Consider the following 27,249-nt stretch of genomic DNA (forward strand, 5'->3'; position numbering starts at 1 on the left):
GTTCAGGGGACGAGTGCGGCATGGCACTGATGGGACGGGGTGACGTCGCTGACAGCTTGCCGAGGTGGGTTGCAGGGGAACCGGCTATGATCTTTTCTTGAAATCAGAAGTAATAGATGCAGGAGATGAACAGCTCGCATAAGGCCCGTCTACTGGATCGTGCGTTTTGTGGCGTGCTAAAGGAGGGTAAGGAAGTCGAAGAGGGTCTCTGGTGATGGGAAAGACCCTGGCATGTAGGGTTTGATTCCTGGTTGATGGCGAAGTGAACAAAGTGGAAGAAGCCTAGAGTCATGGAAGTAGCCTGGTCCTGTCGTACCTTCGTGCCTTCTCAGTCGAGAAATCATTGACGGCCGCCGTTGACGAATCGGCGGCTTGAAGCCGAGAGGTCCGTCGTTCCTTCCTGCCTTATAGGCGGCAAGTTGTCCCGTAGGTTCAAATTAGGTGAGCTTACCTCGGGCACGGAGATGGGCCAGCAAAGCCTGAGCGAACCCGAATTACCAACCTGGCCAGATGCTCCAGAGTTAGTGCGAGTAATTTTTCGGCTTCTTGGTAGAACAGGGCAGAAGACCCAAGTCTGTTTGTAGTGTCGGAGCATGTTTACCAGAATATCAGCTCGAAAACTCTCCGATAAATCCTTCCATACTGGACACTTGAGTCTATGTGCTTCCTGGGTCCGAAGTTCAAACAAGCGGGAGAGCACTGCAGCAGCGCGTTTGATCTTGGGACGGAGCGGCAAGGGACACGCATCCGGCGACTTCTGGTCATAGCAACGGCCACAATTTGGAAGATATCAATATCTGAATCGGTCTGTCTGTGACAAAAGAAGAGAGTTACCACATGCTCCTATTTTCACATTTCCAAAACTCCACACAAAAAGACTGGCTATGAATGAAGTTTGTTTTTCGCAAACGGCTGCCCATAACTGACCGGGCTTTAGATCCGCAACTTCAGATAGCAGAGTACCAACAGAAGAGGAAGCGCTGGTCGCCAAGCGGACAGGGTTATGCACTCTTCGGTTGAAGTCACTCTGAACAGATCATGCTTCGATTTTGAGCCGAATCGCTGAAGAACCAGGAAGACGCCTGGGACTGCGTGAGGTGCAAGAGCAACTTGCAAGCCGACAAGTCCAAACAACCTTGAGACTTACCGGTATGTGACACCCTTAAACTAAGGCAGGGCCGCCGTTGAAAATTCTGCCAGCAAAATTCCCCAGACTGAACACGTCAGCTTGATGTCCTGGGCTCATCATCATCACGTCGGGTACCATGCCAACTCTGGCCATGGTTTACCAGAATTTGCAGCAATGCAAGGAACTGTCCTCTCCAAACTTTCCTTCTCCTGTCTTGCCACCTGCCTGCCCTGGTACCAGCGCTTCTCCTGTAACCGCTTTTTGGCAAGTTTTCCTTACCATTTACTCAATGCTATGACCAGAAGGCGTCTGATATGTGGCCTTGTCTACCGTCACCATCTGCCGCATGCCGGCCACTTTTTTAAGATAGGTGCGGACGTTGTCCTCCATTCTCTTGAGCGAGCGGCTCTCCTCCCTCTTCTTCAGCATGCGTTCGCGGATTATCTCCAAGTTGGTCATCTGCACCACCAACTTCCGGTGATCTTCCTGGACTTCGCCAGTTTCTGGCCGCAAGCCCTGGACTTGCTCATTCTCGCCTGCTTTCATGATAGCCATGCTGGTAATTATTTTCGGCAATGCTCGCTGTGTTCTACGTACCTTGATCCTTCCAACCGTAGATTGTGAGTTCCAGGCGTTCAAATGATGTCGGAGACGACTGCGCATCCAAGAACCTCGCTGCGCCGCTCATTTCCATCGCGGCAGAATTGAGCTTTGCTTTAATGGCCGACAGGTCCCGGTTGATGGACTTGATCTCCTTTGTCTTTTTGTACGCCCCTCCCATGGTGATCGCCTCTTCACGGTCGCTGATCCTGGCGGTTAAGCTTGCGAGATTTGTTCTCACATGTTTGAGAAGGAACTCGGTGCTTGAGATGAGATGATTGAATGAAGTTGGCCATGCAGTTTGTCTAAAATATGCTGCTTTGTGATATCAGCGGGCAATTTTGCCATGGAAGTCTCATATTCTTGCCGTAGCTGCTGCGATGTCTTGATGCGGTCGGCGACGTCCTGGTCTGGTGCCGAAGAGTCGTCGACAGGTTGAAAGCCGTCGGCAGCATTGAGGGCTTTCTCGAGTTCCTTCGTGTCTTGATGGGTTGTTGGGTTTTGTCAACTGGCGCCGTCTGGGCGTCGATGTTTTTTGTGCGAAAGTGGTCTGCAATTTGGGGCTGACATCTAAACCTGGGTACAGTTCCTGGCTGGCGGCAGCTGTGGCGGCCTCGTTTCTCGTGTCTCCAATCTCCGGGCTGCTGAATGACTTCCTTCGTCTCATCTTCGTGAGCTTGTCATACTTTAGGCTGGCGCTAGTCTACGCTACCACTTTATGCGGTGCATCGCAGGGAAAGGCCAGCCAACAAATGGGTGCGTGTGATAAAAGATGACGAAGAAAGTGGTGTTTCGAGCGTTTCAATGCAAGATAGGTAACTTGGCCCTCTCTTTCGAATACTATCTATCTCCTCATAGCTTGAATGATGCTTTGCTTTGTCTGTACCTGCGGCCGGGGTGGTGACCACAGGGGAAATCTCTGGAACAGTGAGTGGTGCCTTGATGTAATCGAGGTCATCGGCCCCAGCGTGGAGGATGGCGCCGATCTTCTTGCCGGCAAACTGGTTGGACGTGTTGAAGATATAGTCCAGGCCGTCTGCGAGAGATGCGTGGAACTTACGGAGGTACTCGTACATAAGATATGGTCATGGACCACAACGTGGACTCGACTGCAGTCAACGTTGACTGAGCTTGACGACTTTGCCAGGAAGGGAAGTATCATCTTGAATGCAGTCGTAGAAGACGCTCAACTGGTCAGCGTTAGTCTTGCGCTCAGCAGTTGCTTCATGGGAGCAGGATGTGATTGAGACGCCCTTGACTACAATGGTGCCGATCTCATTGTTCTCGACGTTTGCAAGGCCGAGGGCAATAATACGGATGACCATCAGCGTTGAGCACTGGCCTCTGTTCCCAGTGCTCTGGACGGTGAACCCGACGTCGCCGGCTAGGAGGCCTCGAAAGACAGTTGGCCTTTTCTTGGCCAAGGAAACTCCGTTAAGCGATATGGAGCAGGGGTAGATGTTCGAGACACAGCTGGCGAACGTCGTAGATGGACCTAGTGCACGTTACCTTCTGACCCTGGTGTCGTTGTTAGTGGCTTCGGAAACGACTGTGTCGATCTCTGTCGACGAGGGCGCAAATATCACGCACACGCTATAGGAACAGAGAAAGCTAGTAGTAATAGACTTATATATCTAGTGAAGTTGATTGGCGACTACAGGTTAGTTTCATTTATCTAGTCGTGTTCGTTCATTTGGAGTACAAAATTCGAAGTTTACCTCAAAACCACAGCCCATGAAGGGGAATAAATAGTACTAACAATTTAACGTATATATACCCCTTTGCGCTGTCTAGACAGACGACCGGCTTGTTAGGGCTTAACATCGTCGATATCTCCCCTAGACTACCCGAACCGGCACAGTGGTAGGCAAGTAAGTACCTTAATATATCCCGCGCACGAGAAGTCAGGTATCCATAGTCCAGTCCACGGCTTGAGTCGGCGGGGCAGGCAAGCCAGCTGCAGGTTCTAACCAATGTTGAATGCTTCTCCTAACAGCGACGTAAATAAGGTGATCGACGCACCACCTAATAGGCAGCGGAGGTTTGAGTAGTCCCCGGAATGGGATCGAAAAGGGGAAACAGAAGGGCAGCAGACCGGCATTGTATTTAGCACAGTGTGACTCCTCCGCCACTTCATTAGAAAGGTTTAAGGGGTCTGTTGAAAGCAAGATCAAACTATTAGGAAAACGGACGTCGTTCAAGTTGATTGCAGGGTGCGAAAGCGAACTGAGTAGTTCTCACCCTTCTTTTCCTGTCAATGCTAGATGAGCTGTACCGAGATTTCGATCTGACAGGAGAAGTCAGCTTCGAAGAGGGCTCTGGCCAACAGGTGAAAACAATCTTCTAGATGGGTGTGATCGCCTGCCGAAGCAACTCCCGAGGTGCAACCTGTTGTGATGCGAGCAAGACTACGTAGACAGAGTCTGAATCGTGACATTGCGCTCACCATTACATCCACTTACCTTCAAAATTACATCAGGATCTGAGCCGTTGCCAGCGCTAGGAAAGCGCCAGAGCCCTGCTGCCGTCTTTCCCTAAGTATCCATGGATGCTCCGACCTCATGACCACGAGACCACGGATGAGATTTTAACACAAAAAGAGAAGCGCTGGTGGCCGAGCGGTACTGAGTAGCATCATGTTATTGTGAACCACTCTGCAAATCGAAAAGGCTAACAATTCGATTCACAGAACCCCCATCAGCACCCTATCAAGGGCCGATTCTGTTACATCGAGCCTTTTCGAAGACTGATTGTCGACAGGACAATGGGTCGCCAAAACCGCGTGAGGTTGAAGCGACTTTCAAAGTTCTCAACTCAGAAACACAAAGCATAATCGCAAAAGATTAGTAACCCAGCTGTCCGACCCTACCGTCAGTTTGATCAACACCACTGACCGCGTCTCAGGCGCGCCAGACACTTCTCAGCATGAAAGTGCAAACAAGGTTAGCTCTAGGGAGAAAAACGAAAAGTGAAATCTCCTCCCAAACCCGGCAACTAGCGCTTATCGATTCTTTGGCCATCTTTCTCTAGCATTACCCATGATCTCCTCCTCTTTATCTTGCTATCTGTTTCAACCATCTTCTCTATACAATTAGTCCTCGACTCAAACTACATGTAGTCCCAGATTCCTCACCCCGGATCCAGTCCTGTACCTTCCTTCCCTGCATTGCTGTGCAAAATAGGACGTGTACTTCGCCTTCTTCAAAGCTAAATCAGCCTGAACCCCAAGGCCTCGAGCAATGCAAGTTCCAAAATGCCTCCTCCATCGGCGACTCGAGACGGTGCCGCAGTGGTGATGAAGTGACGTTCCAATCCACCTTACTTCTTCACTTGTCCAGCCCTCGAGCCGCCGCCAAGCTTCTTTCCCCATCCTCCATTGGCCTGCTTCCCTCAGAAATCTTCCCATTGTTACCAGACCCTGCACATCCCGTCTTGGCTCTTCTCCACCAGAAAGGGGTCGCTCTCTGCCGACAGCCAACCCTGTCGCTCAAACGACATCCGATGCACGCTCGAGGCACGGCCTCACATGGCGTCGGCGCTTGCTGTGATCAGGACGGCACCCAATGGGATGCCCGGATCACAGAGGGGCCCTGCGATGCTGATGTGACCGTCTCAAACCTAGCGCTCTTTTCTTTTTTGGGCAACTGCGTGCAAGCGGCTGCTGCAGCAGCACAGAAGTTCCGAGAGTACATTCTGCAGAGTCGAACCACTGGATAACGATAGGTATCACAGATTTTGCAGTGTGCACATTGTTTACCTGGGGTAAGGCCTCGAGAGGACGGACCCCGGCTGTGTCTGGTACAGGGCTGCGGAGGTATAAACGTGATTTGTGTGGTCGGCGGCCAGTCACACCTCTCAAAGCGGAGGGCCGTTCTTGTCTGGCTATTCGTACTTCTTCTGACACCACCGGCCTATCCTTATACCTGTCTGTCGCACCCCGGCAGCAGAGCAACACACCCTTCCCTTCCCTTCCCAACTCCCGAGCCCGAAGCTTTGATTCTGCCACCCGCCGCTGCTGGTTTTGCGGTAGTTCGTTTTCTCTTTCCGCCCGGCGTTGGCTCGAATTTGTCTCTGGAGACGACACACCAGCCAAAAGACAAACTTACTTAATACGCACAAAACATGGCGGACGACGACAGTTTTCCCCTCGCAGGAGACGGCACAAGCGGGACCGGTGAGGTTGACGGCAGCATCGCCGGCGCATCAGGCATCTCCAGCGGCGGAGTGGTTCTCTCCCACGGAGCCATGATCGCCATCATCGTCGTGGTCGTCGTGGTCGCGCTTTTCGGCGGTAAGTCCAAGCCCCCGCTTTCCCCTCTTTATTGCTCAGTGTGACCGGCAATTTAACAAGCGGTATCCACAGTCGCAACCTCGGTCCTCTTCTTCGTCGCCAAGAAGCGCGAGTGGACAATGAGAGAAACCCTCCGGAGGTCGGCAAGGAAGGTGGTCACCGTCCTCACACCGCGGCGGTCCGAGTTCCCCAAGTCGGTCAAAGAGTCGGCGGGAGGGCGGGGCAAGTACGACGACGTGCCGCCAACACCAAGGATCAAACCCGAGTACCTCGACCTGGAGAAGGGGCATGACAAGCCCAAGAAGAAGCGCAACTTCAGCCGGAAGTGAGGGTTAGCGCCAGCGGATGGACATGCGGTGTCAGGTCGGAAGGGCCGCGGATTGGAGATCGGATCATAGATCCCTGGGAGAGACAGCGAAGGAACGACTTGTTTTGAGCATTTGGCGATTCATGAAGGGAACGAAACCGGGATACCACAGTTTGGCTTGTATAATATAGGGTTCGACGGGGAAGCTGGTGTCTATAATCGGCGGAAGGTGTTCGTGCTCGCACTCCGCCTGTCCTGGCGCTTGATCGGTGCCGGCGCGGGCTGCCGCTTCTTTTTAGATTCTGGTACAAATATGATTTGTTGCTCTCCAACGACGTCGCCTGTCCGGACCTTCGCGGCGCGGGTTTGTTTCTGGGCTCTCGAGCCAATTGCTGTGTCCCTGATCTTGCCGCCGCGGGCTGTTGATGAAGATACTTGCATGACCACGTCATCCTTGGGTTTCTGATGTTCGCTCTCCGCCTCGGAGCCACTCTCATCGTCGCTCGAATCGTCCGCTCCAATGCGAGCGTTTTGGCTAGGGCTGGTGTTCTCCACTTGGGTGCTGGGATTGAGAGCCCGGAACTCGTAGCTGGTCTCGTCCACCTTGAATTCTTCGTCCTCAAAGAGCTTGCCGAAACGGGAATCGCCGAGAACGCCGGCTTCAAGGTCGACCTTGGCTCTCTTCTCCTGCCGCTGCAGGATCTTGTCCGCCAGTTTCTGGTTGACCTTGACCTTCTTGACTCCTCTGATGCGGCTTGCGCGCTCCTTCTCAATCTTCTCTTTGACCCGCTTGGCCCGCTCCTCTTCCCAGATGTACGGGTTGGCGATAAGGCGGGCCTGGTCGTACAGCTTAGCAGCAACAAAATAGCCGTGCATGTAAGGCCGGAGCAGGTTGGTTTTTCCAATAAGGTGGTCCAGGCTGAGCGACTTGAGCTCGGGCTTTGTGAGGAACTTGTAATTGTCGTAGGTCTCGGTTTGAGTCTCGTTCTCCATTTCGTGGACCAGGTTGTCCAGGAAGTGGCACCACTTGGGGGCGAGGCCCAGGTTCGGAATAAAAAAGCAATGCATGTGTTTGCCCTGCAATCATGTGTTAGCTGTCGAGCTATGTAATATAATAGTGTTTCGAAAGCCTACTTCGTTGGCTGTCAAGATCATGCCAGAGTCTGGGACGTGAGTGACATGGTTGATGTCAACCAACGGTTCAACCGAAGTCCACAAGTCACCAGTGTGCTCATCCCAGATCTTGATGATGCGCTTGTCGGCCGAGAGTAGCTTGCGCTCCTCGGTAGGAGTCTTCAAGTAGATCAAATTTTTGATCGGCAGCCCCATGCCTTGGTCCTTCTTGAGCAGGGGACGGGGGTTTCGTAAATCGAAGATGCGAATTTGGCCGGTGCTCGTTCCGAGTGCGAGAGATAGCCCGTCATCGCTGTAGTTTAACGCGGTAACCTCGCCATCGTGGCCTCCCAGCACAGCCACTCTCCCTTTGCTCCGCGGATCGTAGAACTCGACGGTGCTGATGGACGTGCCAAACGCACACAGGCCGTGCGTCTTCTCTGCTACCGCCGCCACGTTGACGGCGCCTACGTGGATGCTTCCCTGCAAGCCGCTCCCGGGATCGTCTCCGCCCACATCAATCTGCCACGGGCGGAGGAACTGGCCCCTCTCTAGATCCAGCCGGAATACCTCTCCGTATCCGGACCCATCCGCGCTCACCCCAACGGCGGGGATGAGCACCTCTGTACTTTGGCGCAAATAGGCCAAGTCTCGGCCGAACCTCGGGATTCTGACCTCGTAGTGGCATCCCATTGGTGTGTGGAATTCTATCGACCGGTCGGTCTGCAGATGCACGCTCTTGGTGTAGTCGGAGCTGAGCAGGAGGAAGGTTGTGTTCTCGGACTTGGTGTGGCGCGAGAAGGACAGGGACAATTCTTGTGTCGAATGAACGTGGAACTGGGGCTTGTATGTACCCGAACTCATGATCCAGTTGCCATCCTCGCTCACTCGGACGCAGTTGCTTGCTGTTCATCCCGGGCGGGTTAGTGCTGGTTCCTAGAGAGGCGTGTACTGAATGGGAAGAAGTGAACTTGCCCTCTTCAAACTCAAACTCTTGTAGAAGCTCAAAATTGTTGAGGTTTTCGGGATCGTACTTGGATGATCTCTTCCTGCGGCGGGCGAGCCAGTCTGGCAGGGGGCGAGCAGTCGATGGCCCCGCGACAGTGTATCTGTGCAGTTCCGTCAGCCTCTTCGTCTCGTTGTGCCCGCAACATCAATAATCTACACTTACACAGGGACTGCGCCCGGATTCGTCAACTTCATGGTCGATGTCGATGTGCCTGTGCACACAAAGTCTCGACGGCGGAAAGCTGCAAGCTCTTGTCTGGGCAGAAACCAGAAAGTTTCAACTGTACGCCTGGAAAAGGAAGGCGGGGAGATTCGGTTGGGATACTCCGCCTGAAAGTGGAACCTATAATGTGAGGTGAGGTACCTTGTACGGAGCTTTGTACAGTACCGGTGAGCGCCGTACATGCACTGTTATTAATATGATGTCTTATTCGAGACTATGAATCTTCAAAATTTTTGTCTCATTAGAGCTTTCAAAATTGATATGGCTGAGCTCTGGATCATCGTCGGAATTGCAGGGCCGAGAGAGCTGCTGTCCTGTACTGGTACCTCAATTCTTCCATCCCATGCCAGCCAGACCCCTTGTCGGAACAGCTTGGCGAGACTCCACCCGCTGGCCTGCTGTGACCAGACCGTCAACGCGCTGTGGAGATCTCGCTGCTGCGCATGTCATGTGCTGATAGAGTAGGTACGACAACGAGGTGCCTGAAGTTGCCCCATACATCCCCGACACGATTTACCTTTTCTCGCTCGCCACATCGAGTCTCCTGTGGGCGGCATCGAGATCGATACTCTCCAGACCGAAGTCCGTCCGATCCTACTACCGGATTCACGGCTCTGCCTCCTTTCCCCCCACGTGCCGACCACCGCTTGGCAGTCGCCGGTTTGTCTGACGTCGATCTTGAATGTCTTCGGCAGCAATCGCCTGTAATTCGCCAGCGTCTCTCGATTCCAAAGCCGCCCGCTGTCATGGATCTCGGTGGTGCGGCACATAGAGCAGCAAACCTTTCATCCAGAGCTTCCCCCGCCGGGAACGTCCCGTACCGGACCCTTGACTTTGCGCTTCTATCCGCGTCCCGGTAGTCGCAGCCCGCATGCCCGACCTCGGTGCATGACTGCCCGATTCCGTCGCCCACGCCTTGCACGACATCTTCTCCGATATGGACGCTGGTGAATATGAGACAAACACTCTGTTGATCGTGAGTACATACCCAGGACTACTCACCTCCAAATGACCTATCCTGACAATCTGCATCTAGAGCAACCTTTCCGCCATTTCTTTCCGTATATTTGAGCCCATTGCCTCCCAGTCATCAGCCTACACCTTCAACGCTTCCGATGTCGAGGACGCCCTGCGCAGCGATGGCCACCTCGTCTACATGGACGCCGTCCGCCGGGGTATATGGTGCTTCTACCTCTCAACAGGCGACGCACCCATCGCCACGCAATCCGAACGGCTCGGTCTCCACAAGAGGATTGAGGTGTGCGGTTATCCCATGGGTCTTGTTGGGGAGGGGAACTTGGAACCCATCGGGCTCCTGAAGAACAGGCCGCTTGGGACGAATGCCATTACCACGCCAAGCAGCTCGTCATCCACTGTCTCTGCCATAGACACGAACATGAAGGGCCCTCAGCCCTTCAGCCTACCTCCTACGCCTGTGATTATGGAGGGTAAGGTTGCGTCAACTCCGGTTGGGGATGCCAAGGGATACGCTTCCGTTCCGGCGCGCGAGATACATGACTTCTTCATCACGGCTGTGCTGGAATCCTTGACAACATACTTCTGCCGTGCGATCGGAGCCGTCTTGCTGAACCGCCGCTCTGTCTTGTTACCTCCCCAGGCATTCGACGCTGACGACGCCGACTGGAGCCAAACACCGCGGAGCTCAGCGCTCCTTACGTTCCGCACCTACTTGACCACGACGGGTTCGCTTGTCATCTCGCTGCATGTGTCGGTCCTCCGAGGGTTGGTGTCTTCTGCCGACGTTTTGCGCTCGAGCTTGCTGCATGCCGGTCCTACTGTCCTCGCTGCGCCCTTTGGGACATTCGGGACTCTGCAGGGCGTCGTCGACACCGAGGCGCAGGCCGTCGATGGCGGATTTGGCCATTCACCCGACACGCAGGTCAGACGGTGGAGGCCGGACCACGGCGATAGGTTTCTGCAATGGAAAACAACCTGCTGCAAACTGCTCCAGATGCGTGGTATGTCGCCGTCCTTGCTGGACGGCTGTTCTTGGCTGAACATACACTTCTTCCAAAGGAAGCCATACGAGCCGAGCGCAGACGGGAAACGAACCCCTCTTGTTGGCTCAGGCCCAACCGCGCCATGGCCGGCCGTTCTCTGCTTTCGAAAACCCAAGATCGAAACCATGCTGGATACGTCCTTTGACAGGGCCCTGTCAGGAACGACCGCCGGCTATCTGGACCCCTTGAACAAAGCAAAGATGTGGTGCCAGGGGGTTTCCGACCGGGAAGACGCTGTCAGCCGGAGGAAGAGGGAACGGGATGCTGCTTCAGCACGCGAGCATGCTAACTCTGATGCAAGAAATCATCCGCAGGGCAACGGCTACTCCCCCATGGCCGTCTGGCGTGGTTCGACCAACAGCGGACCGGCGCCGGCATCGGGGACCATGTACCCAACGCCACCAGATGGAGTGCAGCCGCCAGCGGTTACGCCCTCGTTTGATGGCGGTCCTGTCCAGAGCCCAGTTGGCCAGCCATCGACGAGCGCTGCCGGAAATGGCCAGACGGCAATGCAGCAGGGTGGCCCAGTTCCGGATAGCTTCAATGGGGAATGGGACGGCACCGAACCCAGGCCGGAGCAGACAACGGCCGCCTTCACCGAGGTCAACGTGTTTGGCGATCTGGGCGAGGATATGTTTGAAGATAACGGAATCACGGACGCCGACTTCAACTTCTTTGACGAGCCGCCGGGCGCCGGCGACTTGGATCTGTCGGCATTTCCGGAGACGGGGTCTTCCATTTTGGGAATGCAAGAGAATGCGAATCATCAGTTTGAACCTTCAGCCCAAGCTGCGCCTGGCACCGAGAACGACGGGGGGATACCTCTGGCCCCCTCTCCGCAGTTCACCAAGCCCGAGTTGAGACACGCTCGCAGCACGATGGCCGAGGAGAGTCGGCAACAGATCAATATGGAGAGCTTTAATTGTAATTCCGCCATTGGGGTCAAGAGGAACCCAAGCCCGTTCAATTCTGAGACCGTTTTTAAGCGAATACGGGCTTCGATACGCACACCGTCATTAACAATATCCACCCAGCGAGGTCGGCGCCGGCGCAGCAGTTTGTTCAAGAAGGTCGATTTTGATCCAGCCTTGCCGCCTACTGGCAAGAAATATGAAGAGCAAGGCCCGTTCGGCTACAGGTTGTCGGCCATGAAAGTGAAGGACAACCAGGCGCTCCAAAGTGGAGGACCTCTAAATACTGGTAGGCTCCCTGGCTCTGCGAGGCAGCGAAGAAACCTCAAGGAACTGCCATCCGATATCAGCACGATCCTAGCCAGGCTGGCGGGCGGCAATGCCAACAGCCAAAAGCAGCCCGACGACATCCGCTCAGAGTCAGAGGATAGCAGCTGGGCTTCGTCAGATGAAGACGCGAGCGACCCTATGGTTCGGGCCTCCTCGCCAGCCAAGTCGAGCGTGCTCCGAAGGCGCGCGGAGGACGATGTCATCTCCATGGCCGCCTCATTCAGGGAATTGGACAACACTTCGCTGGACTCTCCTGGCTACGGACCTGTCGATTTGTCACGGCTATCAAACTCGGAGATCCCAGAATTCTCCCTCTCGAGATACTTTGCTGACCCAGAGCCGGTACCACTCCGGATATCTGTCTCGGACGATGACTTCATCACGGTTGCGCAAATCCTCACAGAACAAGCAGCAGGCGGATTTCTCAAGGTGGCTCCACAGCGTCCGAGTTCCGAGGTCCAGGATGTGCGTCGGAGCCTGGTGAAGGCCATCCGCTACTCGGTGCGAGGTCTGCAGAGGTCTTTGCCACGAGCCTTGGCCGGGGCGGCTGGATGTCAGCTTCGGCCCTTCACAGAGGTTCAGGACGTTCCATTGCTTGTTCAGCCGAACAGCCGTGTGCATGTGAGGCCTGCTGACTTTCCCAAACCCAGCATATTCCTGATCCCTGCACCACATGTCGAGCTCCGGCGGTACGAGAACCAGCTCTCAGTGCTGCCGTCTGCCGTCTCTTTCTGGGACTCGTTGGGTCTTAGCCCCGTACAGGGGCCGAAGAGCGTCGTTGCCGTATGCATCTTGCCCGAGTCTGAAGGCATGCGGGACAATGCATCAGCCTTCCTCGACAGGGTTCAGAGCACGTACGAGGCTCTAAGGTTGGGCGCCTTTGAGAGGCTTCCGACGGTTGGCAGCGTTGTGGACGGCGTGGTTCTGTTACCAACTGATCAAGATGTCGCCTCGCCCGGCCTCAATCTACCTCGGGCTCGGTCCGCATACAGCGATCAAATGGCGAATCTTGGCATTTTCCTTGCCGGCTTGTCCCTGTCTGAGAAGAACTTTGTGGTGTACTTTGCATACACTCCAGAGAACCCCAGTTCAGTGGTGGACTCTTGCTCTGCATTCCATGAGCTCTTTGAGCGCTACAAGCGCTGCATGATGGACAGGAAGAAGCACATTTTTAATGAGTTGGTGCTCCAGCTCGTACCGCTCGATGCTGTTGCTTCAGAGACATCGCTTGTGGTGATGTCTCCGTCCGAGTGCGCCAGGCTTTGCTTGGAAACATACGATAGATGCACGCTCTTCGGGGGAGCCATGCCATCGCCCGCAATCATGCTTGAGCGGGCGCTTCCCAGAGGGATCGACTTCAAGCTAGCCGCCACACCTTCCCCCAACCTCGTACGGGAGAACTCATGCATTCACGTGGCGTACGCGCGGAGCGTGGACGAGCGATGGGTTACTGCCGCCTGGACTGACAACAGAGGCAGCACGCAGACGATGGCTTCCTATTGTCTCGGCAGACGGGGCAAGCCGCTGTCCAGAACGCTCGGGGAGGTTGTTCAGGAGGTCTGGGAGACTACGCAGGAGTTGATCTCGGCATGCAAAGTCCACTGGCGGGTGGTCATCACCAAGTGCGGCCCGATGGAGCAGCACGAAATCGACCTCTGGACCGGCCTGGTCCAGGGCGAAACGAGGGCCACCGTCAGCCTGGTTCTCCTCACAGTCGATACTGACCCCTCGCTGCAGCTCATCCCACCTCCCGCCACCATCCCCAGTTCCGCGCCCTCAATGTTCTATACAACCCCCGTTTCCACCCCACAGCCGATCTCCGTAGTCTCACCAGACCAATCCGGCAACAACGCCTCCACGCCCCTAGGCACCACGACCACCACTCCCGCCGGTGGCGGCGACTCATCCGCACAGCAATACCTACAACAACAACAAGCACCGGCCGACGCAGACGGCGACGGCGCAACGCTCGTCGACGTAACCGAAACGACGTGGGGCGTGGTGGTGTCGCATCGACTCAACAATTCGCTGTCGCTGACGGATCTCAGTCCCGCGCTCGCGAGCGGGTACCTGGTCAAGCGGACAGGTCCCCGGCAAGAGGATGCACCCGTCGCGATGGAGGTCAATGTCGTGTACAGCGACAATGCCCGCGCCTTGTATGACGTGCTGCTGCGAGAGATGTTGACGTATTTTCGAGGCTTGGGGACGCTGGCGCGGGCGAGAGGGGTGGTGGAGAGGGATGTGGATGTTAGGCCGTGGCATGTGGCTGTTGTGGAGAAGGCGGTGAAGGCGTTGTATCTTTTGATGTGATTTGATGTGGTGTCGTGTGGGATAGAGAAAGGGTTGTGGGGTTGTTGAACTCTTGTTTGGCTGTTTGAATGGTGTATGGAGGGAGATGTTGCGTATGTGATGTGTTTACGCGGTATGATGAGGTCGGTTGGTGCATGTGGCTGCATTCTGGGGGTACCTAAACGATACCATGTTACACACAGATTCTCGACAACTTGGGCTTGTTGGCCTGTCCTGATATCAGCCGTGGTCATCAAGCATTGATCTAGGGAGGTCTATCTATCGTCTGTCATGTCTATCAACCAAATCCTATGAGACGCTCAAATCGAGATCACCACCCAACGTCCGTTTACTCGTCCCAGAAACCCGGGAACAAATACTCGATCCTCTTCATCGCCTCGGGGTCCCGCCCAGCTGGCTTGGTCATGAACTTGACGGCGCTTTGCGCGCTCCCCGCCCACTGCTTCGCCAGCACCAGGTCGCTGTTCTCGTGCTTGCACAGCTCGTCCAGCACGGCGCCCACCAAGTGCTTGGCGTTCTCACTGTTCGCCGCCATGTACTTCATCACCATGGCCACGTCCACGTCCTCGGTGGTGTGCCAGCAGTCATAGTCGGTCGCCATGCAGATCATCTGGTACGCCAGCTCGGCCTCGCGCGCTAGCTTTGCCTCGGGCAGCGCGCTCATGTTGATGACGCTGCCGCCCCACGACCGGTACAGGTTGCTTTCGGCGCGCGTGCTGAATTGCGGACCCTCCATGCACACGATGGTGCCCCCCGTGTGCAGCGTCACGCCGTCGCCCTTCATTGCCGCTGCGCACCGCGCCACCACGCCCGCCAGCCCGCTGTCGAACGGGTCCGCGAACCCGACGTGGCCCACCACGCCGCCCTCGAAGAAGGTGAAGGGCCGGATCCCCTTGGTGCGGTCGATGATCTGATCCGGCACGACAAAGTCCATCGGCTTGATCTCCTCCTGCAGGGACCCGACAGCGCTAAAGGCGATGACGGTGCGCACGCCGAGGGAGCGCAGCGCGGCGATGTTGGCGCGCGCGGGCACCTCGTGGGGCGCGAGCTGGTGGTGCAGGCCGTGCCGGGCGAGGAAGGCGACGGGGACGCCCGAGTGTTCTAGAATGAGGATCGGCGAGGAGGGGGAGCCCCAGGGCGTGGTGGGCGTCAGGGCGGCGACTGGGTGGTAGCCCGGCAGGTTGGACAGGCCGGTGCCGCCTATCACGGCGATGTGGACCGGGCCTGGGAGAGTGGGGATGGGGTTAGCTGGCGGACCAACGTTGGAAAGGGGTAAAGAGAGAAGGGGTGGCTTACGGTCAAAGGTGGTCGGGAGAGACGGGATGTCGACCGTCATGGTGGGCAGACTGGTGGACGAAAAAGTGAATGGGAGTAGATGATTGCTATAGCTTCCACAAACTTGAAGCTGACTGCTCGGAGGGTTCGGAAGGTGGTTTATCAGCAAACCATCCCGCTCCCCTCCCTCTTGCTGTCGCAATTTTTGGAGGGGCTGACGGGCCAAATTTTTACCCCGCCGTTGCAACGACGTTGGGTTTTGAAGGGACCCATCCCTGTCCAGCAGGGTGTGGGGAGCACCAAGGCATAGAATGTAGATCCGTAGACTGACCTGGGGCAGTCAAGTAGCGTCTGAGAGCGGTCCATGCTGCCAAAAATCACAACCCAAGCATATCGCCGCCCTTGATTTCAAGTTGATAACTACATGTAAAAGTTTACATGTCATAATACGCTCAAGCCTGCCCCTGTCTATCTTCATCCTTGCCAAACTCCGACCCGTCTCGATAACCTGTCACCCTTCTGCTACCGGCTTCGCTCGGCACACTCGGAGCGTGGGCAAGATCCAAATTCACATTCGCCGCTGCATCCATTTCGAAATCGGGCGACGAAGGAAGCTTGGCTCACGAAAAAAGGTGACCAATCGCGGAGAGGTGACCGCGATGGCGGAGATGGCGTCTGCGTTGCTCCCGCCAGAGATGGCGACTGCAGCGGCGACCGACAGTCGACGTTCTTTGAGCATCGAGGAACTCTGCTTCACATCGGCCATGAGCTGCTTCGAGGGATGGTTGAAGTTGGACCCGGCCATCGGGCCCCGGACTATGGCATATGTCACCAAGTTCATCTCCAGGACACTAGAAAAGACGCACAACCTGAAAGATGTCAGGTAGGCCATCCCTTGTCCGTCTTTCCCCCCCTCATATTTAACTCGTCTGCAGGGAAACGCTCTCCAAGAGCGTCGAAGTCTGGATATGGCTCACCCGGGACTTTGCTGCCGCTATTCCCAGTCTGACTACGCGGTCCATCGGCCCCCTTGCGAGTCTCAACGACCCCGACAAAGGCGTGACGCCGCAGGAAAGCACGGCGCTCATCACCAAGAACTACCCGTCGCTCAAGGAAGACCTGCAGCTCCTAATCAAGCTCATGCACATTGCTAGGAATCTGCTTGTTGTGCCGGAGCCCGAGATCCCCCAGGACCTGTGCGCCGCCGCCCAGTTCGACCAGATGCTCTACCAGACCATCATCCTCTGCATCAACGTCACGAGTAAGGCTTACGACGGCGATGTCTTGGAGGAGGCTGCTCGCCTGAAGTTGAGCGAAATCACCGAGCTGTGTAGGTTCACAGTATCCAACTGCTGAGACATGCGGTGCTGACTCTAACCCCCAGACAAGAAGTTGCTGGTCACATGTCTGCAGCAAGCCCACAACTGGATTGCCAAGAACGACCGCAACAAGATGGCTTTCTGGTCCACTGTGCTGTTCGACGACGATGCTCTCGCTGACGAGTCTGACGGCAACGTCTACGGAGAGTTCCGCCCTGATGTCGCCAAGATCGAAGTGCAAAACTGGTTCGAGCGTAACTCGCGCTTCTGCGACAAGGCGAGGCAGCTGCTTACCGAATACGAAGATACGGTGGCCAGTGAGGGTCTTCCTCCCGGTCACCTTCCCTGCATCTCTCCGCTGGCATGGAATTGGCTTCCAGAGGGTACCGTGCGCGTGCGAGCAGACGACTTCACCAACGATATTAAGATCACGCCGCAATGGAAAGAGGACGAGCCCGATAAGTTTGAGCAAGACAAAGCCTACGGCCGGGTATCGAGGGAAGTCGACACGTGGTGGCTGAAGGTCCGTGATCCAAACTACGACGAGTGGGTCGTGCCTATGCCTACCGTCGAGTTTGCCCAGCAGAGGACAGAGAACTGCAAAGCAAACCTGGTCAACCGGTACGCCCACTCATACCGCGCCGCCGAGAACCAAGGCTCCGTGCATTCGACCGACGGCGCTCCGCCGCCTGAAGCTGGTGCGGACCACGAAGGGAAGGACGGCGGCCATTACGTCCACGACTACAATGACGACATGATGGAGGAGGAGGACATCGATGACGACGAATCATACGGCGAGGGGCCCATGAACGGGCTGCTCACCGAGGTCCCAAACATTCTCGATCCAAAACAGATCGAGGCCTTGCACATGATCGTCAAGTCGTGCATTCTCGACAACGCGGGCTTGGCTCTCAGCAGGGCAGGCGAGAATCTCCAGAAGACAAGGTGTAGGATGTTCTTGGCTATGGAGTGCGGAAGGAGCCTGCTTCGAGAGATCCTCGTCTTCATCGCCGTCTGGGAAAAGAGCGAGCAGTCGCTCATCTTTCAGCTCACCACCCAGATCGTTGAGGCGATCCATCACAGCGCTCTGGTTCCTTACGCTTGGCAGTCTCTGCGTATTCCCAAGGACATCATTTCACCCGCTCAAACTGTCCTTTTGAGGCTCGTGAACAACATGTTCCGCGCTCGAAATAACGACCCACCGCCGCCCGACTCCAAGGAACATCTCCGAGACGTCAAGCTGCTCCACTTCCTGTTCATTCAATTCCGCAGCCGCATAGTCCCCGAGTGTGCCTCCCTGATGCATCTCCAGGCACAGATTCGCAACGACCTTTGCGACCCAGCCGACTTCCCCGTCGACAGCTGGGACATGGAGCGCGCCAAGGACGGTATCCAGCAGTTCCTTGAGCTCCTAACGACCGTCAACGAATTGCTCGAAACCCGCCAATACCTCATAGAATGGGAAGCCGCCTACGAACTGCTGACCCTCCTCAAAGGTCTCGAAGCCGGCGTTCCAAAGAAGCCCATGGTCGAAATGCCCAACCGCTCCAACCAACGCCAGCCCCCTTCAAATCCAGACGACCCGGACGCAGATTACGACTCGGAGGACCATCCCCTCGCCCCGCCCCCACCGCTCGAAGAGCCGGCCCATAAATACCCTTGGGCCGGCATCAAGGGCCAAATACTGCACATCCTCGCGGGGCTGCTCCAGCCGCCGCCCGGACGAAGCAGCCCCGGCAACCCAGAAGTGCAGTCTCAGATCCTTCGCCACAACGGCGTCATCAGCCTGCTCAACTGCTGCGTCTACGACGACCACAACCGCTACGCCCGCGAGCGCGTCCAGATCTGTCTTAAGTGGCTCATGGACGGGTCGGAAGAGGCCAACAAGTACCTGCGAGATCTGATCGCCATGTCGCCGCCACCTAACCTCAGGCAGCAGCAGCAGTCTGGCACTGCCTCCACTGTTTCCCAACCTGCGGCAGGCGAGCAGCCGCCGCAGCAACCGGTCACTACCTCCCTGAGGATAGACGGAATTCCCGGCGAGGTGAAGGTGCGGCTCCGCGCCCCGGGCGAACCAATTCCCGCGAGGCCGACATTACACCCACCACCGTTGCCTAATTCAGCAGCCAGCCTGGCAGGAGCGAGAAGGGCTCTTCCGCCGCTGGCGAGCGCAGCTGCCGTGGCGGCGGCGGTCGTGGATAGCCACCACCATAACCGTAACCATCGTTACGCTGACAACGGCGTCAACAGCAATAACACACTGCCGCCTATCCAGCCTGCTGCTGCTGGAGCTGGAGCTGGTGGGGCGGGGTCGGGGGTGGGTTTGCCTCGCAGTCGCCCAGAAGAGCTGCTAAGGGATATAATCACCTTGGCGGACGAGGCAGCTAGGTTGGCGATGGGGAGACCGTTGGATACGGATGAGACTGAGGATGAGGAGGATAAGGAGGATGAGGAGGATGAGGAGGAGGATGATTTTATGTAGATGTGGGTATATTGAAGTGTTGGCTAGGTAGCGGACGGGCATCCATTGGGAGTATTTGTCCAAATACCAAAAGAGATATCACCAACACTAGGAGAAGATATCGCATCTGTTCCTACTGCATGCCGTTCAGACGGCAAGCAGGCAGGCACTGTGGGATTCTTTTCATCAGCAGCGCTTTGATCACACCAATTGAACCTGGCATTCCTTTCTTTGTCTCTGTCACTCCCACCGCCGACCCCTTCTCAAGGTTAACGAAATGAACATTTCCCTGAGCCTCCATAACCCAGGTCTTCCATTGGGTTCGATTCATAGTGCCATACATAACCATCCCAGTTGAGGAGTAACCATCCACCCTTTCACCGAGAACCCACAGTCGCTTCACGTAAGAATCATTAGGGAAGGATTCCCCATGCCGCAACACTCGCGCGCTCGCCCATCTCGACGATTGCTCCAATATGCCCAAGTCATGCTTCTATTGACCATGCAGTGCTCGCTTCGCTCCCGTTTGATACCTTTCCTTCAACCCAGCAGGTGGCGAAGCAGCCCAGACCCAAATAAGAGCCAAACCACACGCCGCTTCGAGTTCCGATACCAGGGATGCCATCGCCCCTAAGCTTGCCTCTCTGTATAGAGCATAGTGGCATAGGGGCTGAGAAAGCCTTCAAGTCTGTTCAACCGCTCCTCATCTTTCCTCTCATCAGATCCGTGACCAACAGATACAAGAGGACGCCCTTTCCGTCCAATATCCTCTGAAATATCCATCCCCAAATCCGCCCCGGCCAGGTGAGTCCAAGCTATTGTGCGAGGAGCGATGGTGTGGAGTACAAAAAGAAAGAAAGAAGGAGAAAAACTAGCTTTTAAATAGCATCATTTAGTGGTTGAATGCATGGGTATCTGCTAGAGCTCGCTGGCTTGCTGAAACGCTTGCTTTGCTGGCTTGTTTCGCAGGACAATACCACACAACAGATGACTTGAAAACGGCACACATCTCCGGAGAGCAGACAGAATTTTTGAGACTGTAAAAACCAATCAGAGAAGCGAAGGATGAAAAACATAACGACCGACCGTCCATCAGGTCTGTTTTTATTTGTTAATGTTGAGCAGAGATAATGACCTGACCTGACGAATAGAAAGAAATGAAATGAAAAAATCAGGCCATTCAGAAATGACACCATAAGAATCAATGCACAATGCCGCCTGCCCGCATGCCTGCCATGAGTGTGAAAACGGGATGGGAAAAAAAAATGTCAAGCGAAGGCTCAGGTGGTATGCACGATGACTATCGCTGATCGCACGATTTCAATCGCAAAGATGCTCGAAATGCCCCATGCGAAAGTTTGTGCGGATGGAGAACCTCAGAAAGATGGACGGGTCCAGCATGCCCTCGACCAGATATTTAGAATGGCGAGCAAGTAACGTGAGTCTAATAGAAGCTCATGATTGTCCCTTGCGGGCCTTCTCCTGCGCTCTGGCTTCTCTCGCAGCCCGGACCAAGGGCGCGAGTGTGGACAGGTCGACGCATTGTTTCATGAAGTCGTGCTACGCACAAGTTTGTGGTTAGCTTCTTCAATTCACACAATAGGGCAGTGGAAGGTTGCATAATATCAGTCGGTCGGTCGGGGTTGTGGAGACAACACGTACCCTCAACAGATCGTGCGCGCTCGCCCTCTTCTCCGGATCGACCTTGAGGGCAAAGTACAAAAAGTCGCGGAAGACGGGCGACAGCTCGTGCTCGTTCTTGATCTGCGGCGTGCCGTTGGTGGCGATCAGCCACAGGGCCCGCAGCGGCGACTCGGTCAGGTACGGTGGCTCGCCCTCGATCATCTCGATGGCCATGATGCCCAGCGACCAAATGTCCACCTTGCGGCCGTACTCCTTCCGCGTAACCACCTCCGGCGCCATCCAATACGGCGTGCCCACCATGGTTGTACGCTTGTTTTGCGCTTCGTTGATCGTCGCACAGAAGCCGAAATCGGCTGTGCAGGGAGGGCCAAGTCAGTCAAACTGGCAATGCAACAGGAAGACAAGAGGCGAAAACAAATGCGGGGGAGATGGATGTTGAGAACTTACTCAGCTTGATGTTGCCCTCCATGCTGAGCAGGATATTGTCCGACTTGATGTCTCGGTGGATGACACCCTTGGAGTGCAGGTGCTGCAGGCCGCGGAGGGTTTCCCGGCAGACCGACGCAATCTGCCCCTCGGTCATGATGTTGAACGTCACAACGTCGGTCAAGCTGCCGCCCTCCATGAACTCCATGACGACCCACAATTCCCCGCCACAGAGATAACTGTCGATAAAGTTGACAATGTTGGGGTGTGAGCTCTCCTTCATGACCAGAATCTCGTTGATGATCAGGTCCTTCTTGGGTTGCTGCTCGAGGTTCATCTGCTTGATGGCCACCAACCGGTTGGTTCCCCTCTCATGACCCGTGTACACGCCACCGGACGCGCCCTGGCCGATCTTGGTGAAGCCGCGGTAGACCTCCCTCGGGTCGCCCTCGGAGCATATCCTCTTCAAGGCGGCAACCACGTCAACGCCGTTGCTCTGCCGTGGTCGGTGCCGCGGCCTTGAGCCCGGTTGCGCAAGCTTGGCCTGTTGCGCCTGTAACATCCGATTGGCCCCGGTCGGGTCCGCCTGCTGCAGGTGCGGGTGCTGCGAGGACGGCGGGGTCGGCTGCTGCCGCTTGCTCGCCTGGCGCCCGAGCTGTCCGCTCATGGCCGCTTGCGCCTGCGCCATGGCCTGCTCCTGCTGCTGCTGCAATAGCTGCTGCTGGTACATCGCCGCCTGGTTCACCGGCGAGGTTACTGACGGGGAAGGCTGCGAGGACAGATATGGCGGCGTGCCGTTTGCTCGTGAGTTTGAGCGCGACCTGTGCTCTTCCGGCAACATCGGCACATTGTCTCTGGGAGGTGGATAAGATGGCGAGACATCGTCGCCAAGTGAAGGCATGCCAATGCCCGAGTCCTTTGTCGGATATGGGTGTTGCACCCTCGACGCTAGGCTTGTCGGAGGCTTGGGCGCGGGTCGGCTGGGCATCAAATTGAGATCTTTGACCGGGAGGACGGGGCCTTTGGGGACTGGCGGCGGGGCGCGGGGGTTCTCAAAACTGCCTTCATGGGCGACGTTGGGAAACCTTGGACTCGCTGGGGGGCTGATTAGAGGGGACATGGCGCCATAACCAGGTTGCATCATGCCGGGGGAAGGGAAAGCCGTGGCGGGTGATGGAGTGGTGGCCAGGCCTCGGAAGTCGGTTGCCCGGGCATCGTGAAACTTCTCCAACTGCTGGTCTTCCTGGGGCTTCTCTTGTGTCTCTTTGTAGAATGTTATGACATCGACGAGGATTTGGGGGTGTTCCCGCGTGTCTTTCTCTGTGATGCCGCTCTCGTTGATCAGTCGCTGCCACTCCTTTGGCAAACCCTATCGACGAGTCAACACAGCTTGACAGGGCATCAATGTTTGGAAGCGTCCTTACTGTGAACTGGCCCGTCGAGCTGTCATATCCGACATGTGTAACGTGGACTGGATTCTCTGGCGCCGAAATAAGCGGCTTCTTTGGTGACCCCACCAAGCTGTTCATAAAACCAGAAAAACCCGACTTCTTTCTGAGCATGCTGGGTATCTTGCTTTCCTTGGTCTCGTCCGAATACCGCTGGCGGGATGGGGCACCGTCGACTTTGGAGACACCGGTTTTCTCGCTCAGAATTGGCAGATCGCCGGCGGGGAAAGTCGCCGACTGGCGAAGCGGCGGCGGCGAGTGTCCCATGGTTCGCGTCCCGGGATCCGCGTGAGCCGGCCGGACGAGTGCAAAGTGAGGCGGCGTTTGGTTGGTGTTGTCGATGCTATAATCGTAGTCGGTATAATTGCTGGCGTTGTGGTCGTGGTCCTGGCCGTTGCTGTTTCTTTGAGCCGGCGATTTGGTGGCTGCGATACGATCGAGAATTGCTGTGCCGTCAAAGGGGGCGCCAATCAACTCGTCCGAAGTCTTGCAGCTGAGCGGTTGAAGTGAGGTCGGCGGGACGGATCGTGGTTGCTGCGCGTCAGCTCGGACCTGCAGGGAGTGGTAATGCGAGTGCGGCGACGCATCCAGCGCCGCAGAGGTGCCGTCGGGAAGGGCGGGCGAGGTGTGCGACCGGGCCGCCAGAGAGAAAGCGCGAGACGGTGCGGCGGCGGAGCGTGGCGAAAGATCGGACGAATTCGACGCGGGAGTCCTAGTGCCGATGGGGGCGCTGGGAGCCCGCTTCAAGCTGGCCGAGCTTCGTTTGCTTCCTAGAGATTGGGCGTCAACACGGCCGTCCGAAGTAGTAGCGCTGAAGCCGGAGCTTGCGTAGTGAAGATGGTGGTGCGCGGATGCCGGCGGAGGCTTCTTGGTGAGCCTGCGACGGTGCGAAGGAGCGCTGGAGCCACCTGCAATCATGGGACTGTCCATCTCACAGCTCGAGAGCCAGGAAAAAGGAGGCAATATGGCAATGCAAAAAATCCAACGTACAGTTTGGGAGCTGGTCAGAGCAGCTGGGATGGGTGCCGGGATAATTGAGTTACAGAGCGTGGGTGCAAAATTGCGTTTTCTCGCCGTTCGTTCGTTCGTTTCGTTCGATGCTCCCTCCTCCCGGTCCTCGATCTCATCTTCGGCTTGGCTCCCACGGCCACCGTCTGATCAGTGAGCTGGTCGAACTTGCACGCTGGCCGGCTCGGGCGAGACCTTACTTCGCGGGACTCTCTCTGATTGGCTACTGAAGATGCCAGCGAACCGCAGCATACAGTGCGGATAGGCGTACAGATGAGATAACGGAGTGGGACACCGGAGCGAGACAAACGGAAGGAGTACTTGGTAACCGTGACCTCCAAGGTTGCAGTATCCGTTTCCTGGAGATAACGCTTGCGCATCTTCCCGGTCACCAATGCAATGACCTCCAGCAGACGACCAGGACAGGCGAAGGGGATGCAAGCCGGCAGCACTGTATTGTAAACGCCTGCTACGAAGCCACGTTCACTTCGCCTGGCTGTGGAGGCCCGACTGATGAATCGTGCAATGCCGCACCACCGCTCGAGCGGCCCCCCGGCGGTTCCAGGAGGCCCAGCGGCTTCAGGTCTTCAAGGAAAACATGAGATATGCAACACATGTTGAAACAGACCTGGATTCGATGGTGCTCTCATTATGCGATGCGATTCTTTTAATATTTCCTCTAACCAGATGGAGGTACACACAATTTCTGTGCGCATTTCCGCCAGCTAGCCGCTGTGGAATGGGCATGGCATTGGAGGAACCCGACGTTGACTGTTGAGCAAACACCTAGCAAAGGGCGTCACGATGTGGGGCTAGCCGCCCTGCTGGAGCCCGAGCGGGACCTTAGCAGGCAGGAAAGGAGAGTTAGACAATAGGCTAGTACTAAGAGTATAACGTTATGCCTTTATAAGATATAGTTTTAAATAGTAATCTAGCTAGTAATCTATTGCGTTCTAGTAAGGCTTGCCCTACCTCTATTATCCAACTCTACCTCTCTATATAGGATGAAGGGGTTGAAGTGAGGTGGGGCTCATTCACCTTGCAACACCCCCGTCATCCTAAGTGAAAGTGAGTGCTATCCAGTTTATGAAGCTTCATCAGAGCTGAACGTGAAGCCGTTGTACGGCACTGCAGAGAAGACGGCACAAAGCTTCCAAGCTGCAAAAGGAGGAGCCCCTCCAAACAGCCAAAATACGGGCGATCGACGTTCGGCTGAACTGGAACGTCCCATCCCATGCCCAGGGTCTTGCGTATTGGATCCCACTGACCGTTTTAGCGAGACCCAGCCAAGAGCGGGGCATCTTGTCTGTGCCCTGCTGTTTTAGCCTCGAACCTTTTTCACAAGAATTCTCTGTCCATCAAAAAGACGTCAATGCCGGTTGAGCATGGTGCCACACAATTAGTGTAGACTCGTCGTATTGTCTGAACTGGACCATGACGACTTTATTTCTCTTCGAGCTGTGGCTGAGCCGACAGAAGCGGGACCCCTTCAATATCCGGCCTCTGGGATGTCCACAACCTACCTAATTAGACGCAAGGTCTAGCACAACCAATCTTCACCAAGCCATCTGTGGTGATATAGACCGCTAAACCAATTTCCCAAGGATAGTCACCGCAACTCCAACAGCCTTGCCGTCTCGATGATTTTCCGTGCGGCTATCGAAGCTGCCGGGAATCACTCCTCGTCACTAGCCGAGTTGTAACATTGCAAAACCCGACAACGCGGCCCTGTTTCCTGGCAGCAAGGATATTGAAGGGAGTGGATGAGCCAGCAGGCAAAAACTCCAATGACGTCTGGAACATGAGCAAAGTTTTAATGAACTGTGGGATTTTGTTTCAAGCTTGCCCTTCATCTCAGCTGTGAGCGCCAATGGCTTCGACGGTGGTCCAGGTTGATGATGTATGGTTCCATCATCGCTCCCGGGATGCTCAACGTCTTGAAGGCAACGAGCCGATCTTATGGAAGTAAGGAATGTAACTGCAGCTTACTTTGCTAACCTTTAGGTGCCTAGGTGCTCGGTGACCCAAGCCCGTGGCCAGTGATGGTGCTTTCTTGATTCAGTTAGTCCTGCTACATCTTTCCCCTTTTATTGTTCCGGCCCCTGTTTATCTACAGTATTTTTGCTGCTTTTGTTGCTATGCTCTTTTCTCGGGTCCACTTCAACGTCTTCTGTAGTATTGAAATCTGTGTACTCTGACAGACCTGGGGGACGTTTGAGGTTGGAGAGATGTGTCTGCTCAATCCCTGATGTGCAGCTGCAGTGGGACTGGGCCTCCTTGTAACGTGAGACGACTTTCCCTTGGTTCTTGTGGGCATATTGAAAGGCTGACAATTTGACTCTAGCTCCGGGTCGTCGCGATGGAGCTTAATACCGTCTAGCTCCTCGATCACCGCGTTAATCACAGTACCAGCTGTGCCGTCGTCCGTAGGCTGAGCCGGAATCGAGTGAATGACAGATGAGCGGAACACCTGGTAAGCAGGCGGCAAATCGCCTACTGATCCTGCTTCAGCAAGCTACTCCCCAACGTTACCGGAACCACGTAGTGATTGCCAACATATCTAAAATACGGCGCCTGTGCATCGAAACTCCGAATTGGCACATCAATGTAGATGAAGGGAGAAGCCGCCAATCGAGGGGCGGCAATTCAGCGTTGAGCATGTTTCTTGCCATACTCGCGCAGGATCGATAATTGTCTGTACAACGTACAAGCATGCAAGTGGATATCACGTTGTTGGCGACGGCGGCACAAAAGCATCGTACTCATCGTAATATGGGGCACGTGAGAACGACGTCGTTTGGAGGGAGAGTCACAGCTGGGTTAGGGTTTAATCAAGGTAATACGCTAATATGCAACTGCATAATCCATTCCTGTAAGTCATAGCACCAGCCCCTGTCCCTGCGCAACGTCGCTCGGCCGCGTGAACAGGTAAACGGGACTTCTTCTGGCATGTTGCCTCGAGTGTTCTGGTGTCAAAGCTCGATTGCATCGATCATCGAATAGTCCCAGCGAGCATCAATGCGTCCGCAACTCCACGTTCTTCTTGATTATTGGAGCACTCGATACTGAGAACTCCACATCCCCCCAGGCGTTCTCTCCACTTTTTTTCGATCAAACCACGTTCTCAATTGCTGTCGCCTTTCGACTTTTGGCACATTTCGCCGCAAGGAGCCCGTCATCTTTGCGAATTCTTGATCATTGCTCCTGGGCCGCCGCATCCTTCACAGCTGCTGTCGACCTAGATATCCCGTATTGATTGGTCCTAAATCCGAAGTGTAAGGGCGACTGCTGTCCCCTCGCAATCCTCGAGGCCCTAAGCTGACCCCCTGAAAGTCGGAGCAGATAGACTCGAATCGTACCCACAAGGCCTCCATCTACAGCGAATCTCTCGCTGTTCTCAAGATATCTTTTCGGCTTACTCAACC

At 55.5% G+C, this 27,249-nt stretch overlaps 8 protein-coding genes across 8 annotated transcripts; 3 read left to right on the top strand and 5 right to left on the bottom strand.

The window, feature by feature from the left end:
* Positions 1-1,331: 1,331 nt before the first annotated feature.
* On the bottom strand, positions 1,332-1,910 carry N657DRAFT_667745 (uncharacterized protein; the record flags this gene model as incomplete). The annotated part of the gene is made up of 2 exons (XM_062795418.1): positions 1,332-1,665; positions 1,727-1,910. The coding sequence occupies 2 exons, from the start codon at positions 1,908-1,910 to the stop codon at positions 1,412-1,414; spliced, it is 438 nt and encodes a 145-aa protein (XP_062652273.1). The 3' UTR covers positions 1,332-1,411.
* A 3,920-nt stretch (positions 1,911-5,830) lies between these two features.
* Positions 5,831-6,682, top strand: N657DRAFT_638985 (uncharacterized protein). The gene is made up of 2 exons (XM_062791693.1): positions 5,831-6,020; positions 6,093-6,682. Exons 1-2 carry the CDS (start codon positions 5,852-5,854, stop codon positions 6,347-6,349), a joined length of 426 nt encoding a protein of 141 aa, XP_062652274.1. The 5' UTR covers positions 5,831-5,851; the 3' UTR covers positions 6,350-6,682.
* Positions 6,541-8,643, bottom strand: N657DRAFT_652168 (WD40 repeat-like protein; the record flags this gene model as incomplete). Its single annotated transcript, XM_062794266.1, has 4 exons — positions 6,541-7,404; positions 7,462-8,345; positions 8,416-8,549; positions 8,612-8,643. 4 exons carry the CDS (start codon positions 8,641-8,643, stop codon positions 6,541-6,543), a joined length of 1,914 nt encoding a protein of 637 aa, XP_062652275.1.
* A 965-nt stretch (positions 8,644-9,608) lies between these two features.
* On the top strand, positions 9,609-14,243 carry N657DRAFT_686032 (uncharacterized protein; the record flags this gene model as incomplete). The annotated part of the gene is made up of 2 exons (XM_062796811.1): positions 9,609-9,647; positions 9,708-14,243. The coding sequence occupies 2 exons, from the start codon at positions 9,609-9,611 to the stop codon at positions 14,241-14,243; spliced, it is 4,575 nt and encodes a 1,524-aa protein (XP_062652276.1).
* Positions 14,244-14,379: 136 nt separating this feature from the next.
* On the bottom strand, positions 14,380-15,731 carry N657DRAFT_607965 (Methylthioadenosine phosphorylase). Its single transcript, XM_062790253.1, has 2 exons — positions 15,540-15,731; positions 14,380-15,467 (listed from the first exon to the last, which is right to left on the bottom strand). Exons 1-2 carry the CDS (start codon positions 15,577-15,579, stop codon positions 14,572-14,574), a joined length of 936 nt encoding a protein of 311 aa, XP_062652277.1. The 5' UTR covers positions 15,580-15,731; the 3' UTR covers positions 14,380-14,571.
* Positions 15,732-16,213: 482 nt separating this feature from the next.
* N657DRAFT_607968 (uncharacterized protein) lies at positions 16,214-19,319 on the top strand (the record flags this gene model as incomplete). Its single annotated transcript, XM_062790254.1, has 3 exons — positions 16,214-16,401; positions 16,454-16,848; positions 16,903-19,319. 3 exons carry the CDS (start codon positions 16,214-16,216, stop codon positions 19,317-19,319), a joined length of 3,000 nt encoding a protein of 999 aa, XP_062652278.1.
* Positions 19,320-20,124: 805 nt separating this feature from the next.
* On the bottom strand, positions 20,125-20,623 carry N657DRAFT_26167 (uncharacterized protein). The gene has a single exon (XM_062786493.1). It carries the CDS (start codon positions 20,492-20,494, stop codon positions 20,177-20,179), a length of 318 nt encoding a protein of 105 aa, XP_062652279.1. The 5' UTR covers positions 20,495-20,623; the 3' UTR covers positions 20,125-20,176.
* Positions 20,624-20,753: 130 nt separating this feature from the next.
* On the bottom strand, positions 20,754-23,746 carry N657DRAFT_563746 (Pkinase-domain-containing protein; the record flags this gene model as incomplete). The annotated part of the gene is made up of 4 exons (XM_062788237.1): positions 20,754-20,858; positions 20,961-21,295; positions 21,390-22,737; positions 22,793-23,746. The coding sequence occupies 4 exons, from the start codon at positions 23,744-23,746 to the stop codon at positions 20,754-20,756; spliced, it is 2,742 nt and encodes a 913-aa protein (XP_062652280.1).
* Between the last annotated feature and the right edge of the window lie 3,503 nt (positions 23,747-27,249).

Source organism: Parathielavia appendiculata (genome assembly GCF_033297405.1).
Source record: "Parathielavia appendiculata strain CBS 731.68 unplaced genomic scaffold N657scaffold_1, whole genome shotgun sequence".
Taxonomy (NCBI): Eukaryota; Fungi; Ascomycota; class Sordariomycetes; order Sordariales; family Chaetomiaceae; genus Parathielavia; species Parathielavia appendiculata.

What these genes read in the sequence shown, in the direction of transcription:
- N657DRAFT_638985 (XM_062791693.1), top strand. Translation starts at nt 5,852, where the DNA reads ATGGCGGACGACGACAGTTTTCCCCTCGCAGGAGACGGCACAAGCGGG. An exon ending in CGTGGTCGCGCTTTTCGGCG is followed by an intron (nt 6,021 to 6,092) that starts GTAAGTCCAAGC and finishes CGGTATCCACAG; the next exon opens with TCGCAACCTCGGTCCTCTTC.
- N657DRAFT_607965 (XM_062790253.1), bottom strand. Translation starts at nt 15,579, where the DNA reads ATGACGGTCGACATCCCGTCTCTCCCGACCACCTTTGACC. An exon ending in TCTCCCGACCACCTTTGACC is followed by an intron (nt 15,468 to 15,539) that starts GTAAGCCACCCC and finishes CCACTCTCCCAG; the next exon opens with GCCCGGTCCACATCGCCGTG.
- N657DRAFT_26167 (XM_062786493.1), bottom strand. Translation starts at nt 20,494, where the DNA reads ATGGTGTCATTTCTGAATGGCCTGATTTTTTCATTTCATTTCTTTCTA.